Below are 13,235 nucleotides of genomic sequence, written 5' to 3' on the forward strand. Positions count from 1 at the left end.
TTTCCCTTTGCGTAGGTCTGCCGGGAAGAATTTCACAGGATTCTAACACAACACAAAGGCCAGCAAGAGGAAGGCCACCGTTTAACCGTGACTGGCCCCCGACTGATAGCAAACCCAGGGTTTTAAAAGTCGTTACGCTTTTCTGTTAATAAAAGGATGAGGAGGTGCTGTTCCCAAAGGTACGCTTCCCTCCGTGCACAATTATAAACTGCGGTTTCCTGAACCCCGTTCCGTGGCACACCCACTGGAAATGCTGTTGTAAAACTGCCAGCTCCATGCCAGGCAAAACTGACAAAACTTTGCCTGTCTCGGTTTTGCAGGATTGCGATGAAAATAAATAGTCGGGCTGTGCTGCCTGTGAGATTTCCTTCTCCTGTAGTTTGCAAACACAATCCATGTCCTAGATGTGCTGCGTTTAAACAAAGTATGTTACTCCATTCCTTCAGTGGAGAGCTGGGATTGTCACCATTTGGCAATTACTGATGGAGAAGGAAATCTCACTCCCTGCTGCATATACATGTGGATGAAAGGAAAGCAATATTTATGGCTCATGCTTGGAGACCAGATGCTGTGTGGCATCTCTCCTTCTAGGACACTCAGGGAAAATGAAAGCAAGGAGCGCAGCCACGGAGAGGAGCGAGGTACATGGAACCTGCCACATTTCCTGTTTTATGTGGTACCTGATTGTATGGTGCTGTCTATGACCGTGGGCTTTTCTGTGGTCAGCACAGTGGTGCCACCTGAAAAACAAAAACAGGAACACACAAAAATAAGAAAACAGTCACGAATGTGCGCGAGAGAAATGTTGCATGCTTACATATGTCTATCAAAGGCAAATATTTTCCACGGAAAAATCTTTTAATTCCAATGATAGCAATTGTTTCCTTGAAATTTTGCTCACCACGATATCAAATAAACCTTTTTTTAACCTAGAGCATTTCTTTAAAAAATTTACAAATAAAAGAACTGTCTAAATTAACTAAGAGAAGTTGTATATATTTATGGCATACAACGTGATGTTTTGATATAGGTACACTTAGCGGAATGGCTAAATCAAGCTAATTCACATGTGCATTATTTCGTAAACATATTTTGGGTTATTTTTTTGGTTAGAACACTTAAAATTTACTCTCTTAGCAATTTTCTTTCTTTTTTCAATTATTATTATTATTATTATTTGAGATGGAGTCTCGCTCTGTTGCCCAGGCTGGAGTGCAGTGGTACAATCTTGGCTCACTGCAACCTCCGCTGCCCAGGTTCAAGTGATTCTCTTGCCTCAGCCTCCCGAGTAGCCAGGATTACAGGCGTGTACCACCATGCCCAGGTAATTTTTGTATTTTCAGTAGAGACAGGGTTTCACCATATTGACCAGGCTGGTCTTGAACTCCTGACCCCAAGTGATCCATCCACCTCGGCCTCCAAAATGCTAGGATTACAGGCTTGAGCCACAGTGACCAGCCTGCAATTTTCAGGTAGACAAGGTATCCTAACACATTTTTTTTTCTTTCTTTTTTTGAGATGGAGTCTCACTCTGTCACCCAGGCTGGAGTGCAGTGGTGTGATCTCGGCTCACCCCAACCCCTGCCTCCCAGGTTCAAGCAATTCTCCTGTCTCAGCCTCCCTGCCACCATGCCTGGCTAATTTTTGTATTTTTAGTAGAGACGAGGATTCACCATGCTGGCCAGGTAACTCAAACTTCCGACCTCAGCATCCAGAAGGCACCCAGAGATCGAGACTTCACTCCACAGGCATGCACTGATTCTCAGACGAATCACAGCACACAACTGCAACAGCGAAAAGCAAAGGCCTCTGAATGTCCTTAGTGACTTGAGTATTAAACTTGACCTTGACCTCTAAGCTTCAGATAGCTTTCCAAGGTTTCAAGTGTGTGCCTTTAGTGATGCTGCAAGGCCGGTCCCCGTCATCTATTTTAAAAACTGGAAAACTGAGGGTGTCAAATAAGACAGTAGCTGTTCCTTCTCTCTTTGGCTACTGGAGCTGTTTATTTTTCTCAGGGACAAATACCCTGCCCTGCATGTGGTTTGGAGAAGCCACAGGAAGCAGCAGGGAAAGGGGAACAGGAGAAACATTTCACAGTCCCAAGGAACTGGAAGATTGAACAAATAACACCCTGAGCGCTGCAAGCTCTCAATTAGTGCGGGCCTACTGCATCTCCCTGGCCAGGGGACAGGCTGTAACCTTACCTACTGCATCTCCCTGGCCAGGGGACAGGCTGTAACCTTACCTACTGAGACTCAGCTTCACCCTCTTCCTCCTCTTCACTCACCCATTTCCCACTGTTCATCATTATACTTCTGTTTTAAAGTAGTGTTCTTAAACTTGCCCAACCATAAGAATCACCAGAAGGCTTATTAAAATTGCAGTCTCCCATCTACCTATCCTCTCCAGACCTAAATGAGAACTGGAATCTCTAGGCGTAAGGCTTCGACATCTGTATTTTGTTGAGACAGAGTCTCGCTGTCACTCAGGCTGGATTGCAGTGGTGCCATTATGGTGCACTGTAGCCTTGAACTCCTGGGTTCCAGGGAATCTTCCTGCCTCAGCCTCCTGAGTAGCCAGGACTGCAGGTGTATGCCACCATGCCTAGCTGTTTTTAATACTTTTTTGTAGAGACAGGGACCTCGCTATCTGGCCCAGTCTGGTCTCAAACTTCTGACCTCAAGTGATCTTCTTGCCTTGGCCTCCCAAAGTGCTGGTGTCACAGGTGTGAGCCACCATGCCCAGCCAAAATCTGTATTACTGAAAGCTCCTCAGGTGAGTCTTATAATCCACTGAGTCTGGGAAATAGTGGTTTGCTATTTATTACTTAGGTGTCTATCTGCGAAGCAGATTATGGTTGGAAGTAAACTGTTATCTCCAATTGAGGGTAAGGCAATGGGGTGGGCCCATGACTACCATGGAAAGTTCTGGAGGTGGTTACAGGGTGCCATAATTGTGCACTTCCCAATAATATCATTCAATAACGATTTGCGACTATTTTTATTCAGTCCAGGCCTATCTGGCAGCTCCCACAGATCAGAAATCATGTTACATATCCATAGCATGAATCAGAGAGCCGTAAAACTGTACTCTTGGAACAGTCTTAAGATTTCTAGCCAATCAAATGCAGCGCCGAGTCATGCCACCTCAGCTCTCCCAGCAAAGATGCTGGGTGAGTGGTCACACGTGTGCACGGCCTCAATAAGCCAGGCACGAGGAAGAGGGAATTATATATATTATGGGTTAAGAAGGTGAATCTATAATGGCAGAATTGGAGGGAGGCCAGAATACATTAGCATTTTGTTCCCAGTGGTCTTATAGGAGAAAGATTCAAGGTGAAAATTCGCTTTTTAAAACCAATATGCATTATCAGTTTTGCCATAGGTTGGGAGCCAAATTCCACTGTTGGGTAGACACAGCTCCGAGGCCGCCTGGTGCCTTTGAAGCCAAGTGTATTATCTAATGACTTCAAAGGCATTTGCAAATGAGTACCTGCAGGGAGGCACCTTCACCTTAGCTAGCAGGCCTGGGAGAGCACATTCTACTCATTTCCACGCATTTGGTCCAGTACACCTGGAATTCCGTGTGGTTTGCAAGTAATGAGCATTTCACTACGATATTTCTCCCCTCTAGATACAAGCGGGCCACCCCAGGAAAAGAAATTACATCAACACCAACTGCGCTAAGGAACAGACTACCCCTAAAGACAGCATGGATCCCAATTTCCAGGTCCCACTTATCACGGTGAAAGAGTAATGCTCTTGGTTTGGCTTCATCACACTAAACACCCAAAGTTTAGAGTTCTCACAGCAAAGCCTGTGCCAGAATTAGCAAAGAAGACGCACGATTGCTTGTGAGCATAGGAGATGGTAGTTTCCATATAAAAAGCTGTCTGGGTTAGGTGAGGTTTTCGCCCCTTGCAAGCAATGACATGTGAGCACATCCCTTTTCAGAAAAGAATAGCAAATAGTTTTGTAAAGTAAAAAATGTTTCAAAAAAAATTGCCTTCTTGCAAGAAATGGATATGAAGCATGAGAATGTCTTTTAAAATGACTTCTTGATGGAGGTGTGGGGCGGGCCTTATCAACATCCTCAGCGGTTCTTAATATATGAGAGGATTTATAGAATTATTGAGACAAACGTGCTGGTCTGGGAAAATAATTTTTTTTTTAAACCATGGTAATATGTTAAAAAAAAAAAGTCAGAATGAACTTTCTTCTATCTACCCAAGAAATAATTTAAACACTCTAGGTAAAGCAAAACCTTACAGTTTTGAAAGGCTGTCAGTGTTTCCACAATAAATGACCCATTTTCTGTGGTTTGTAACTCGCTGCCATACACAATTTGCTCCAGGCTAACACACTCGCCCTATTTCATTCACAGGCTTCGGTTTCAATTGATTCAGTCATGAACTAACGCAAAAATGAGAAGGCGGGTTGTTCTGATATGAGGAGTAAATCTGCGGCTTTGTTTCTAATCAATATTAACTGACCACTTTAGGGTTTATGAAGGAAAGAACCCCTTCCACAAGAGGGCAATTGAAAGGGTACGTTGGGATCCTGCAGTCATTCCTTTTTATGAGAAATTCACTGCGGATGTGTGACAGGGTCCACAAAAGGCCTGAGGTTTGCGGCCGGGTGTTTACAGGCAACCCTAGGAAGCTTCCAGAGGACTTGGCTCATGGAATAGCACTGTGTTTTACATCAGCAGTTGAGTTTTCAACTTGAACTTGACATCTTACACAGAAAATGCCTCTGCATTAATTAATCTAAGTTTTGTGGCTTGTGGCTACTTGTACACAAGATTTGCATTCAAAACCTCATAGCAATGTGACATTTATTGGCCATATAAATGTAAGTGATTATCCTGGAAATTTGGAAAGAGACAGCTTTAGGAGGTGGGATTTAAATGTAAACCCAGTTCACAGTACTAAATTTCTGGGAACAGATTTTCTTTTCTTTTTTTTTTTTCTTTCTTTTTTACTCTTTATTCCATTTCAGAGTGCGAAGCGCTCTCGCTCCTTTAGAGGAGAGATTTGAAATAATTGGAAATGTACAGTGGGACATTTACTTCCCGATTTTGCACTAATGCATTAGGCAATAACATGGCCTTATTATAAAGTTACATGGTAACGCCTTCAGTTTTACCCACGGAAATTAATTATGTGGGCTCTCTGAGTCCCTTCTGGGTAAAAATGTGGACCTGCATTCAGAAGCTCCAGTTTAATCTAAAATGAGAGTCAGATGCTATGTGCAACTGCATTTTGACCCAGGGAGCAGTAAAAATCCCACGATACCTTTTGCAACCACAGGGTGAAAACCTTAGTGCCTTGGCCAACGTCCAAATGGTATAACACCACTTCTCCCCCTGTCTAATACTTCCTCTGCCATTCCAAGTGGAAGAGAAGGTCACTTTCCAGCTTTTAGGGTTTTAGGAGATTAGAGAGTAATACTCCAGATTAATTAGCGAGACATTTGGCATACAACATTTCTGATCTATTTGCTGGTCGGCTGGGATGTGAAATAGCAACTAATTCTGCGTTTGTAAATGTTAATGTAGAGTGATTTACAAAATCCCAACTTAAAAGCCGCACTTCAAAAATAAGCTGAATTCTATCCGTTTGTTGGAAAAAGGATCCACTCAAAAAAACTTGTCCTCATTAGAAAACGAAAATAAACACTCTGAAGGGTGCGGTTATGCAGGGGCGGTGCCTGTGTTATGGGAGGAGGGGGGTCTGAAAATGAGGATCAGTTTAGCACGTTTAGTCATGGAGAAATTCTTATTCAATTAAGATAATCCTAGCCTTCGGCTCTGAAAATGGCTCAAATTATTGTTTCAAATGGTTGTGGCTGCTAAGAACAACTCGTCTACCCAGATGACGTGAGAAAACGAAGACACACGTGTTCTGGCAAGGCAGCTTCCATTCCCGGGGCAGCTCCCTGCTACGCAGAGTTACAAGCACACACACACAGGCATCAGCCGGTCCCGGCTACGACATGAACTGAAATGGTACAGCAATGGGATGAAGATGGTTTCTGCACCTGTGAGCTGGAAGTCATCACCTGTTCCACTGTGGCAGTTGGCCTGGTCGTCATCACATTCATCCACTGGGTTCCCGTTGGGAGTGGTTGGTCCAGCTGTAGGGGCTGAAAGAAGATGCAAGGATTATTATCTCACACCTTCAAAATGTATTCTCAAGCCTCTGGCTGTTGGATCTGCTAACGCTTATGCAGAAAACTTTAATCTTCGGTAAGAAGGCCGGGGGCATGGTTTGCTCTCTTTCAGGAGCTAAATATACTTGGATTCTGCAGAATGTCTAAGAGCAGAGGCTGCTTCGTTTTGGTATCTGATTCATATCTGCTGATTAGGGTGTGCTGCCTTAGCATTTTAACCATTGTTATCTATGTAAACATCCTTCTTCTGAAAAGCTCTTGAATTCTCACTGGTTATTTCTTCAGGACCCTGGGGTTGAGAACTTTGAAGATAGAGATTTTGCTTGAAATGCTTTCCCTCTCATTTTCAAGGTGTTAGAGCACTCACTTGTCACACATTCTTTTACATTCTTAGTATTTACTGAGTTTGCTAAGTTTATATTATAATTCTTCCCCAAAGGGAGTCAACATTCACATTTAGTGCAATTGTGTGTGTGTGTGTGTGTGTGTTGAACAGTTATTCCATTTCTCTTTAAGTAGCTTCTCGAACTCTGAGCCCTCTCTTCAGGGCAGGTGTGGGAGAGAACTTGTCTCAGTTATCTTGAGGTCATTAATTTACCTGAACTCCCATAGGATGGCATTCCACTGTTTGCAGGTATCCGCGTATCTTTGAATTTGTAGTTGAAAGGTATCTAACATTAATCAAAGACTGCTTTTGAAGTCCTTTAAATTTCGTTCAGCTATTCGTTTTCAGCCTGTTACTCATTTTTGCAATCTGTTTAATATTTTACAGTTTTCGGCATTGCATTTCACTTTACAAGACTTGAGATAATGGATAGCTCTCTTGATGTCTGAGAACCATACAAGATGTTGGTGGCTGGGGGCTGTTCTCTTTTGGCCCATAGGAATGTGTCAGTAACTGTTGCTTTCTTTGTAAGAATTTGACACTGTTTGAATGGTGCTGAAGCAGCACACGGGGTTATTGCAAATGGGGAAACAGAGCCAAGTTTCGACTTCTTCAATGGCCCAAAGACACACACCACTAATAATGAAGAGGTCACCATGCGCAAATAACACACATGGGATTCAGCCCTGCAAGCCAGACTTTTTAGTGAAACACACACCCATCTTCCGGGCTCTACTGTTGCCTGCACGGAATCAGTAGCATCTGCTTTTGCAAGCCGGATAGCCATCTTTCTTCCCTAAGCTGTCCTTGCTCTTGACAACCTGCTACCTTTTTAAGTATTTAAAACTCTATTCATTTTGCTGATGTTTCTGCATTCATCAAGCTGTTTCTAAAGGAGGAGTTCCTCCTTGTAAATGGCCTAAGGTAGTGCCTAGGTTCACTAGATTCAATTGAAAAAATTTTTTCAGTTTTACTATTCGAGAATATATTATCTTCTGTTCTGTGGTTCTTTTCTTCTTTTTCTTTTTGGAGATGGAGTTTCACTCTTGTCACCCAGGTTGGAGTGCAATGGCGTGATACCAGCTCACTGCAACTTCCACCTCCCAGATTCAAGGGATTTTCCTGCCTCAGCCTCCCAAGTAGCTGGGATTACAGGCATCCACCACCATGCCCGGCTAATTTTTGTATTTTTAGTAGAGACAGGGTTTCACCATGTTGGCCAGGCTGGTCTCAAATTCCTGAGCTCAAGTGATCTGCCTGCCTTGGCCTCCCAAAGTGCTTGAATTACAGGTGTGAGCCACCGTGCCCAGCCTGCGTTTCTTCGTTTCTTAAATATAAATGCTAGCACAAAATAGGACAGACACACCTGGGAGGCTAGAGTGGACTGCATCCTTCCCCTGCATTCCCTTAGAGGTCTCCCCTGGGACAAGGCATACAGTAGGTATTTAATAAGGGCCTGTTAATCGATCGAAGGGAGAAGATAAGCATTCCTTTTCACCAGGCATTTCAAAAGCTTTGGCATCACTTTCCCCAGAGCAATGTCCTCACTTTTGTGAGTGGTTGGAAACATCTGTAGGTAAATCCCTTCACTGACAATTTCTACCTCACTACAGCGGTGACACTGGAGAGTGGAGACTCTGACTTCCCAATGGGTCCTCCTTGCCTGCTGCCTAGACAGGGCAGATTTCTCAAGGCAGGGGAATAGAGAAAGAGTTTAATTCATGCGGAGCGGGCTGTATGGGAGACGGAGGTTGAGGTTTTTAAGGACAATTTGGTGAGCAGGGGTTGATAAGCGGCCAGTGCTGATTGGTCAGGTCCGAGATGAAATCATAGGGAGTCGAAGGTGTCCTTTTGGGCTGAGTCAGTTTCTTGTGGGGACATAAGATGGGATGAGCCACTTTATCCATCTGGCTGGTGCCAGTTCATCCATCGAGTACCGGGTCTGCAAAATACCTCAAGCACTGATCTTAGGTCTTAACAATAGCGATATTATCCTCAGGAGCAATTCGAGGAGGTTCAGAATCTTGCAGCCTCTAGCTGTATGACCCAGAAACCATAATTTTTGTTTTTCCCTAAACCATAATTTCTAATTTTGTGGCGAATTTGTTAGTCTTGCAAAGGCAATCTAGTCCCTAGGCAGGAAGGGAGTTTGTTTTGGGAAAGAGCTGCCATCGTCTTTGTTTCAAAGTTAAACTGTAAGTTCCTCCTAAAGGAGTTTGGCGTACGCCCACGAATGAACAAGGGTGGCTTGGAGGTTAGAAGCAAGATGGAGTGAGTTGGGTCAGCTCTCTTTCATCGTCACCATGTTCTCAGTTACAATTTTTGCAAGGGTGCTTTCAAAACTGCCACCAGGCTGTCTTTTCAACCCCCCATTCCCCCCACCTCCTAAATCAGCATCGTCTTCCAAAATTCAGGCTACAGAGTCTCATCCTGGGAGCAGATTCCTTTTCCAGATGACCACGTTTCTCCGTGAATTGAATGAACTCATCTGGAGTGAGTGGAGTCTGCCTATCCCTTCTTTTTCTTGGTATCCTTTGCCAAATCCCTGGCACATGGACGTTTTTGGTCTGTGTTGATGGGGCCTGGATAATTTAGGGGACTGGGGCAAGACTGTAGATAGGGAAACAACCACACAGTAATGAATGGGAGATAATGGCTTGCTTTTAAATAAACACATTGAAAAGTAGCTATGAATTATTCAGGAGTGTGGTGATTGATAGCTGATGATTCTGTCATGCATAAGAAAAGTTTCATGGTATTTAATGAGCTCAGGAATTTAATTATATTTGGTAGCTCAAAACACAAATAATTTTAAAATCGCAAGAAGGTGACATTAAAAAGTATTCTTCAAAACAACCATGAGCCTATACGCTCGATTGATTAACATCTGGATGCCAACAAGAGTCATTCTTGAAGCTGGGCTGGAGCAAGACCTCTAAGAGGATAGAAAAACTGGTGTAGGTTACTCGTCTATGCCCAAATGTAAGGCAGATGGGAATTCTAGTGCATAAATATATCAAATGGTACGATAACCGACTCAAAACACTAATTTCCTTTGCTACATGTTAAAAGAGAGGGCAGCCATGGGGTCAGCGTGTGGGCTGAATTTGTACTTGAAATGACCTTCATATCATAATCTAAGTGTAGGCAGTAACGTCACTGTACTTTCAGACACTGTCTCATGTAAAGTTCTGTTTCCCTGCAGCAGCCTGAGATATTAATCCAGGATAATGTCTTGATGTCTTAGAAACGCTGTTTTCCGTTTCTTTTTTTCCTTTTTCTTTTTTTTTTTTTTTGAGATGGAGTTTCGCTCTTGTTACCCAGGCTGGAGTGCAATGGCGCGATCTCGGCTCACCGCAACCTCCGCCTCCTGGGTTCAGGCAATTCTCCTGCCTCAGCCTCCTGAGTAGCTGGGATTACAGGCACACGCCACCATGCTCAGCTAATTTTTTGTATTTTTAGTAGAGACGGGGTTTCACCATGTTGACCAGGATGGTCTCGATCTCTCGACCTCGTGATCCACCCGCCTCGGCCTCCCAAAGTGCTGGGATTACAGGCTTCAGCCACCGCGCTCGGCCTTGCTTTCTGTTTCTATGTGCTCATAATCGAAACTGTGGACAGAAACTCGTTAGACATAGACCTCTAAATAATATTTAAAAGACAAAAGTGGTTGCCAGGGTTTGTGAGAAGTTACCTGCTTACTGGGCAAGGAGTTTTACTTTGGAGTGATGGAAATATTTTGGAACTAGATAGAGGTGGCAGTTGGTAGAACTGAATTGTAAATGTGCTAAATGCCACTGAGTTGTTTGTCTTCAAATGGTGAATTTTATGTTACGTGAATTTCAACTCTACAGATTATCTTTTTTTTTTTTTTGAAATGGAGTCTCGCCCTGTCACCAAGGCTGGAGTGCGATGGCATGATCTCAGCTCACTGCAATCTCTGCTTCCCGAGTTCAGGCGATTCTCCTGACTCAGCCTCTGGAGTAGCTGGGATTACAGGTGCATGCCACCAGGCCCAGCTAATTTTTTGTATCTTTAGTAGAGATGGGGTTTCACCATGTTGGCCAGGCTGGTCTCGAACTCCTCACCTGGTGATCCGCCCACCTCGGCCTCCCAGAGTCCTGGGATTACAGCTGTGAGCCACTGCACCCGGCCTTTTTTTTAAAGTCAAGAGAGACAATCCCATAGAATCTGAGGAGAGTCATGCAAACAATCAAAACAAAAGGAGGACTGTGAAGGTGTTGCCTCTGACACGAGTCCGAGTTGTGAGCCTCAGTGATGGGCAGGCTCGGAGATACAGTGCCTTCCACGGGAAAAGCATAGGCGGTTTACAATGGCGCCAACAGGAGCATAAAAGCATGGAAGAGGAAATTTAAAAAGAAATGAGAAGTAACTCTGGAGATCGTAATTACCTTCCATTTCACAGCCCAGCAGCTCCATTCTGAGCCCCAGTCCGCTATGAGTAGCTCTCTCGGGGTAGATCCTGACGAATCGCGTGGAAAGAGCTGGAAAAGTCCGCAGCTCAGGTGTGTCATAGTTGTTGTTGCCCTCAAAAGACTGTGAAGCATGAAAAACACACGGCATTAAGAAAAAAAATCAGAGCTCCCTTTCGGCAGCTGTTTCTTCCCTCCTGCAGGACTCTGAATAGGGCAGAGAAATAATCCTCATTCTACCGCTTTGTAAATGGTGGCATCTTTTTCACGACTGAGAAAGGAAAAAACAATGAAAGCTTTTTTAAGAAGTGACAGATGCCATTTATTTATTCATTCATTATTATTATTTTTCGAGATGGGGTCTCACTCTGTTGTCCAGGGTGGAGTGCAATGGTGTGATGGAGGCTCACTTCAGTCTCACCTTCCCTGGGCTCAGTGACCCTCCCACCTCAGCCTCCTGAGTAGCTGGGATTACAGGCACCTGCCACCACACCTGGCTAATTTTTGTATTTTTTTGCAGAGATGGGGTTTTACCATGTTGCCCAGGCTGGTCTCAAACTCCTGGGCTCAAGTGATCTGCCTGCCTTGGCCACCCAAAGTGCTGGGATTATAGGCATGATGTCATTCTGAGAAACTTCAGAGTGTACACTGAGGCTATATCAGAAGCTGAAGTTTTCATGAGACACATTTTTAAACCATATGCTGATACCCCTTGGAGCAGTGACACATTTATCACTTCCTTGAGGTGGAGGAAGATAACAGAAAGAGAACTTGCCATTTGTCGGTGCTTAAAGTAGACACTACATTTTCAAAAAATACTCCTGTTATGTTTTCTTAAATGAGAGAGTCCTAGTTTTGCTAAAACTTAGCCCTCTAGAAGAAGAGGGAGGAATGTCATTTCTGAAGTAGGAGATGGTAAATTTAACTTAGTGAAACTGTTTACTTGAGAACTTAGGTTACTCCAATCCATTGAAATGCCTATTTATTTAAGAAGTATCTTAGGAGGCAGAGGTGGGTGGATCACGAGGTCAGGAGATCGAGACCATCCTGGCCAACACGGCAAAACCCCATCTCTACTAAAAATACAAAAAATACCTTTGCATGGTGGTGTGTGCCTGTAATCCCAGCTACTCGGAAGGCAGAGGCAGGAGAACCGCTTGAACCTGGGAGGTGGAGGTTGCAGTGAGCTGAGATCGCACCACTGCACTCCAGCCTGGGTGACACAGTGAGACTCTGTCTCAAAAAAAAAAAAAAAAAAAAAAGATGTATTGCCAGTTCGAGTCATTTGTAGATAAAAGACCTTGTCATGTCAGGAATGTATCAAAAGTCCTGAATTTTGAGTAATGTTCTGATTTCTAGTTGAATGGCACTATGAGGCATTTTTCTTTCTTTCTTTTTTGAGACAGGATCTCTCTCACTCTGTCACCCAGGCTGGAATGCAGTGGCACAATCACGGCTGAATGCAGCCTGGACCTCCCTGGGCTCAGATCCTCTCACCTTAGCCTCCCAAGTAGCTGGGGTTATAGGCATGTACCACCACGTCCAGCTAATTTAGGATTTTTTGTGGAGACAGGGTCTCCCTATGTTGCCCAGGCTAGTCTCAAACTCCTGGATGCAAGTGATTCTCCCGCGTCGGCCCCTCCAAGTGCTGAGATTACAGGTGTGAGCCCCTGTGCCTGGCATGAGTTGGCATCTCTTTCGAACTGTGTTCCTGGCTTGAAGTTCCTGTGACACTTTTCAGGAGCTCTTGGCCACCCACTGCCAGTGCCGTTGCTGGCTGTTTCCTTTTCACATGCACGAGTAAGTCAAAATCCTTGCTGGAATTCTGAGAAGACGGAGCAATGATTGGCCTGTTTTCTTTTTCAGAAATGGATGAGCCTCCTTATATGCTCTTCTCTAACATCAGTCTTAATCCCATCCCGAATGGGGCAAGTTGGAGGGAAGGAGAAAAAGAAAATTGTCTCATCATAAAGAATGTCCTTTTAGATATCAAGCATTGCAGGACGTTTGTTAGAGTAGGGCATTGTTCTAACTGCTTAAAATCTATTAACTCATTTAATCCTCAAAACAACTCATGTTGTCATCTTCCTATAACATTGAAAAACCATAAAAAACCATTGAAAAACCAGGTTCTCAATTATTTACATAGAACCTAATCTATGATTCCGAACTCATTCTTCCACTGGAAAAAAAATCTCTAAGGTGAAAAAAAAAAAAACCTGGTAAAATGGTCAATTTCAGAGC

The 13,235-nt window shown here is 43.8% G+C and overlaps 1 protein-coding gene across 3 annotated transcripts in view; it reads right to left on the reverse strand.

Annotated features, from left to right (window-relative positions):
• The window catches only part of NRP1 (neuropilin 1), a 158,735-nt gene that overhangs the window by 19,084 nt on the left and 126,416 nt on the right, over positions 1-13,235 (reverse strand). For 2 of the 3 annotated variants that reach the window (XM_010349043.3, XM_074405253.1), the window contains 3 exons: positions 10,971-11,115; positions 6,042-6,146; positions 681-740 (listed from right to left, as the gene is read on the reverse strand). In XM_010349043.3, the coding sequence (XP_010347345.1) occupies positions 681-740; positions 6,042-6,146; positions 10,971-11,115 (310 nt within the window). The remainder of the gene's footprint in view (positions 1-680; positions 741-6,041; positions 6,147-10,970; positions 11,116-13,235) is intronic. The other variant, XM_010349044.3, reaches the window with a different exon arrangement.

The sequence above is a fragment of the Saimiri boliviensis genome, chromosome 8 (assembly GCF_048565385.1).
Source record: "Saimiri boliviensis isolate mSaiBol1 chromosome 8, mSaiBol1.pri, whole genome shotgun sequence".
Lineage (NCBI taxonomy): Eukaryota > Metazoa > Chordata > Mammalia > Primates > Cebidae > Saimiri > Saimiri boliviensis.